This window comes from Ostrinia furnacalis, unplaced genomic scaffold (genome assembly GCF_004193835.3).
Source record: "Ostrinia furnacalis isolate ACB-3 unplaced genomic scaffold, ASM419383v2 OfSCF2617, whole genome shotgun sequence".
In the NCBI taxonomy this organism is placed as follows: Eukaryota; Metazoa; Arthropoda; class Insecta; order Lepidoptera; family Crambidae; genus Ostrinia; species Ostrinia furnacalis.
This window is the reverse complement of record NW_021132856.1, coordinates 19,282-25,258: the sequence shown is the minus strand read 5'-3', so window position 1 is coordinate 25,258 and position 5,977 is coordinate 19,282. Positions and strand designations below refer to the sequence as shown.

General features: G+C 34.7%; 1 protein-coding gene across 1 annotated transcript; it reads right to left on the bottom strand.

Annotated features, from left to right (window-relative positions):
- Nucleotides 1-479: 479 nt before the first annotated feature.
- On the bottom strand, nucleotides 480-2,972 carry LOC114356065 (2-aminoethanethiol dioxygenase). Its single transcript, XM_028309155.1, has 2 exons — nucleotides 1,654-2,972; nucleotides 480-1,332 (listed from the first exon to the last, which is right to left on the bottom strand). The coding sequence occupies exon 1, from the start codon at nucleotides 2,970-2,972 to the stop codon at nucleotides 2,100-2,102; it is 873 nt and encodes a 290-aa protein (XP_028164956.1). The 3' UTR covers nucleotides 480-1,332; nucleotides 1,654-2,099.
- Between the last annotated feature and the right edge of the window lie 3,005 nt (nucleotides 2,973-5,977).

Genomic DNA, 5,977 nt, shown 5'->3' with positions numbered 1-5,977 from the left:
CAGCTATTTTAACTTGCTATTTTATTACTGCAATAAATAATCTATTAAATCATTATTATTTGTGCAATTACTGTTATGAATGTGTGAATTTCCTTTATGCTATTGTTATCTTCAATATATCATTAATCAATTACTAAAATGTTTTTTATTTTTGACCAACCTTTACCTACATCTGTAATAAGAAGTGTGTGTAAGCGTTTAAATAATATTCTAGAATTTTATAGACGAAAAGGTTTAGGAGAAAAAAATAAATATTTAACAAATTAAAGATTTTATTAACAAAAACATCAATACTATGCCCAGAAAATAATCTTAAACTAGGTAAATTATTTCTTAAATAAAACAAAATTGTAAAAACACAGTAATTAAAACTAGAAAATTATGATTTGCAACAAAATAAAACACATAATTTAAAAACTTACCATCAATATAAGTTCAAAAATGTGGCAACAGCATTTTATGCTTATTTAATTAATTAATAGAGATCAAATTTGCTAATTTTTTGTGCGCCACTTCATTACAATTTTATAAATTACGTAGCATTGATTGATGATCTTTAACAATATAATTGTGAAATTGGAATGTTCAAAATCTTTAGTAAAATTATTGTAATGTGAAAATGAGTCAAGAAAAAAAATAAAAAATTTCTTTCATGGACATTTACATTCAGTAAAAAGTTGTTTGAATTAATTATTAATTAAACTGCCCAGTTTACAGGCATAATAGACATTTGAAAGTGTTCAATACAACATTATGCTGTCACACAATATTTTAAAATGTAATTGGTGAATAACAGAACACTTGAATTTTAATTATTTATTTAGGATTATTTTCCACCATTTAAACTTTCTAATACATGTACTCTTATCTACTTAATGTTATTTTAACATTCAATAGAAATACTTTATTTAATATAATTTAGGGCAAGTCAAATGTATTTTATACACAATAGTAACTATTATCATAGAACTATTGAATTACATTATTAAAATTGAATGGCAGAATAATACAGTAAAAGTGAGTATAACATAATTGTAACTAAATACTATGGTAACTACTTTTAGTGCATCAAAAACAGTATCAACACACTTATGAATAGAATATAATATGTATTAGAATCTGTTGAAATGAAGGCACAAAACCATTTGAACTATAACAATCTTTACAGCAACTATTAACAATTAAATTCATATTTGTAAATACATTCCAATCATGTGATAATATGTATTTAGGTACTACTATTTTTCCAAAGAGCATTATTGTTTACTACATACAATAAAGGATCTATGTAATGATTTAAAACTACTATGGAATTTACTATTACACATTAACCTCTTACCTACGGGAGGCACCTATAGTTGCCAAGTCAAAAGTCACTTCTCAATACGGGTGACATCTATTGTTATTTTGGCAAAGCCAATACTAAATCACGGTTTACGACAAAAAACAATAAAATTGCAAATTAAGTGTAAAATGCGCTTGTCATTATGAAACTACATTAGTTGCAGAATATAATATTCCAAATTTCAATACCGTAAGTCTCATACTTTTTAAAATATCTTGATGTAAAGTGGAGCAAACAATTTTATGGGTTAAAATACCCCGTATTGAGAGGACTTTGGGTTTCCAAGGGCCTGTAGGTAAAGGGTTAACATTAGAACAATGTAGTCAATAAATTTTTTTTAACACACATTAACAAGTTTCTTCACTAAGAACAGTATTAAATATTTTAAGTGTGGATAATTAACTATATTGCAACTGCTGGTATCAATAATCTTTGTCACATAACAGCTCCTCTATTATAGTTGTCTGATCCTCATTTAGATAAATGAAGCTTAATTCCAGAACCAAATAACCAATATAATGTAGTTCCAAGCCTGTAATTGATTGAATTCAAATATCTAGACAAATCACAACTTTAAAAGTATTCTTGTGCATTTATGCATGTGTCATTTCATAATACTTAAGTTTCAAATCAGGGAAATGTATAGACATCAGTGACTGGTCAACACTGCCACATAATAACATGGAAATTAACTACAGAAACAAATTCTCATAATTTAAAACAATATTACTATTAGCACTACCAATATTTGTACCTAAGCCAGTATCGGCCCTAAATACGGTGCTTGATCACAGTAAAAACATCTCGGTACATCAGTTTCTTGTAATTCAACTACATTAGTACTTATTTCATTAGCTACTTGGTAATAACGGCATCTTCTAGGTCCGATGCCTTCGATTAGTGTATCATAAGGCGGAGAGAGGATGTCAAAAAATGCTGCTGGCATATCTAAAGCTTCTATTTCGTGGTAGTTTGACACTGTTGGAGTCAGTGTGCAGGTTTCAGAATTAGCTCTACATACACTGTTGTTGGTTATTTTCGCGAACAATCGCCTACGTTTGTGAATACCTTGGGCTAGCCGCGCTGCTTCGTGCCTCGCGCGAACCACGAAGTCTATGGTGTCCACAGCCTCTTTCAGGGGATACTCCGTGAAACTTCTGATCTTCACAGCGCCAACAATCACTTTTAACAGTCCGTGCATGTGCGGGTGGTCGTGTAAAGGCATTCTGAATCCTGGTTGCAGCACAAATATACTCATGTTTATTTGACTATTCTGAAACACTTCTATGTATGTACACGGGGCCTTGTTCGGCCTGGACCATGTCGATGGATCACCGAGGCTAGCGTCGAAGCCCAGATCCTCCGCTTTTAACGAATCCATCATAATTTTTAACTTGCTCAAGTTGGTCGACAATTCGTTTTTGAAATTGTCATCGAACGTCCGCAAGGCATGCCGGTATGTCGAAATGATTGGAGGTATGTTAACAATTTCCATTGAGGATTTTGCTTCATTCCTAATATCCATATGAAATCTAACTGCACTGATACACTGGAATTTTTGTCTAGTAAAAAAGGTGGAAAATAATCGGCTCGACGATAACAAAACGAACTTGTCAACAAACGTCATTTTTACTTTTTGTTTTTTAATTTAAGCCGTTTCTTTCCACAGAGCTTGTTATCGATAGTGTAACCACAAATTCCTAAACAATAAAACGATTAAATTAATTATGCTTTAAATAAGTAAATAACCATGAAATTCATGCAGCGTTAAAATAAAGGCTTTTTATGGCTATATTCTATATTTTTTACATAATAAACCGTTCCGTTTTGCATAATCAGGTACAGTGTAGGTAAAATGTTATGATTAGCGCCATCTAGCGTCTCAAATCTATCAAAGCAAAAGTGTGTCTAAGTTATAAATACTACAATAGATGGCGCTACACGCTTATTATTTTGCAACCATTTTTTTTTTGCAACCAACTTTTCCCAACAGATTATCTATATATATAAAAGAAAGTCGTGTTAGTTACTTCGCTTATAACTCAAGAACGGCTGAACCGATTTAGCTGAAAATTGTCAGGGAGGTAGTTTAGAGCCAGGAGAAGGACATAGGATACTTTTTATCCCGTTCGAAATTTAAAAAAAAGTCTGCTTATTTATTGCCATTAAGGCGGAACAAAGTTTTTTGCAACCAACTTTTCCCAACAGATTATGATCTTGAAAAAAGAAGGGCTAAGAAGAAGTAATGACCTTGAATGAATACAATAGTCCCGCTAATCCTTCGTTGTAAGCTAAATAAATAGATATTATTATGTTTGTGTTACGAGTGGGCAGGATTCGAACCCGCGTTCCTCGGATCTCGATTTGACCATTTCGACATAGATACCGTTGGGCTATTGTCAATTGAAACTAATTAATTAGGTATACAACCATGCTAAGGATGCCTCGTAGTAAGGAGCTGCAATAGGAACAGAGAGACTGACTGAGCCATTCTAGTCATAATAACTAAGTACGTACCTACATGGGAGCAATGGAAGTTGCAAGAAGACTTTCAGTCATTTATTTACTGCTGAACGGCTGATACTGATAATGAACTGAGAGGCCTCTCTCAATGATTTGCATAATCCGATTGGTAGCAGCCTACATCCAGTGCCTAATCCTGCTACCTTTATGAGGTCGTCAGTCCACCTTGTGGGTGAACGTCATAAGCAGCGCAACTACCGAAAAGCGCAGAATTGGAACATAATAGTAAATAAGTATCTATCTTCTGTGGTAACTAGGTACCTAGGTACCTATTTTACATTATTTATTGACAATACATTAACCTCAGCAATAACCTGATATTTTCCGCGTTTCCACTCTTAAGTACACACACGGCGTTTCCACAAACAAACATTTTGTACAATGGCCAACGGATTCTATTTAAACAAACGTATCTACTGATGAATTTATCTATGTTTAGAGACGCGTTAATCTGTTAAACATTACTGTCAATAAAACGCAGACAGTTCTGTTGGAAGCTCAATAAAATGGGCTTAAAGCGAAGACTTCTATAGAATTACTAGACAGGCCGTGAAACTTAGTTCAGGTGAAACCCATGTTCGCAAATAAAAATTATTTTACCCCCTTAGGGGTTGAATTTTGCAAAATCCCGTCTTAATGAGTACCAACGTTCTAAAAGGAACCCCCATGCAAAATTTGAGACTCCTAAGCTCGATTGTAGTTTTTGAGATTTCGTGATGATTGAGTCAGTCAGTCAGTGACCTTTCGCTTTTATAGATATAAGTAAAGATAGATAGATAGATTACAAGCGAGAAGAGCAGATGTGCAGACGACAAACTAAGTAGGTAGGGGAAAGTAGTACGAGTTGATCCCCTGGGGTAAGATGATCTTTCGCGATTGCGCTGAAACCACTAACGTCATTTAGTTTCTTTCACTGGTAAAACATAGCTCTGGACACATCCCCGCCTCAGTCAAATCGTAATGGTGGCGTGAGCGATACATCGAATTTGACGAGAAAAAAGAAAAATTGTGTACCTACTTCTGATCTAAAATAGGCATGACTTTGAGCTTATGTTACTTTTATTCAAACAATGTTAAATGTAATTACTGTTGTCGTTAGGTTTTCTATTATGTTTAATTTTAATATTTTGGCCATAAAAACGTAGCCGCGTACTTGTAGATTATTTTAGCAAATATTTAACAAAAAGTGGGACTTGGGTCAAGATGATCCCTTCCTATATGTACGAGATGATCCCTGGGAATTAAAATAAAAAAGTCAATGTAGTAGGTAAAGGGAAGTGAAATAAAAGAAAGAGAACATATTTTTTGAAGATTGGGCATTCATTTCAGCTAAAGGACGTCCGCTGCTGGACAAAGGCCTCTCCCAAGTATTCAAATGACCGGTTCTGCTCTGTTCGAATTCAGGTTTTTCCCAAGACCTTCACCAGATTGTCGGTCCACCAAATGGGAAGGCTTGCCCACATTGCGTTTTCATATCAGTGGTTGCCTACCTACTTAGTAGTGGTTTATGTCCGTTTTCACCATCAATCCCCAATTTTTAAGTGTCCCCTATGAAAACAAAATTCCTGTTATGTGTTACCATAGGGGTCACTTAAAAATTAGTGATTGATGGTGAAAACGGGCATTAGACACATACAAGATTTAAGACAGTTCTAATTCTAAGCTTGCTTAGTTTGGCACCAGATGGCGCAGTGTAATCATTCCCAAGGATTTTCTTTCTTCAGCCTGTCTAGTAGTTTAGTTAGAAGTCTTTGGATTAAACAGTTCAGTGTATGTGGTATTTGTGTAAGTGCCGCAGCCACCCAGGCCAGCCGACCACACCGCGACGTGGCCACCTTTATGGGGCGATGGTTTGCGAAGAGTCGTTAGGATGGCATGAGGAAGCGTAAGAATGCTGCTTATTTTGGTCGATAGGAATCTTTAGATTTAGGAGTAGCAAGTTATGGGCATTGACGTAACGGACCAATCTTCTTGTGGTTGGGTATAGCAACTGAGGTAACAAACAAACGGTGTAAATTAGACTGCTAGGCACAGTGCTTAGGTATGTGGCCTCCGTGACATGGATAGGTAATAGACAAAGTATTTCTACCTTTTCGTGTCGAACTCAGA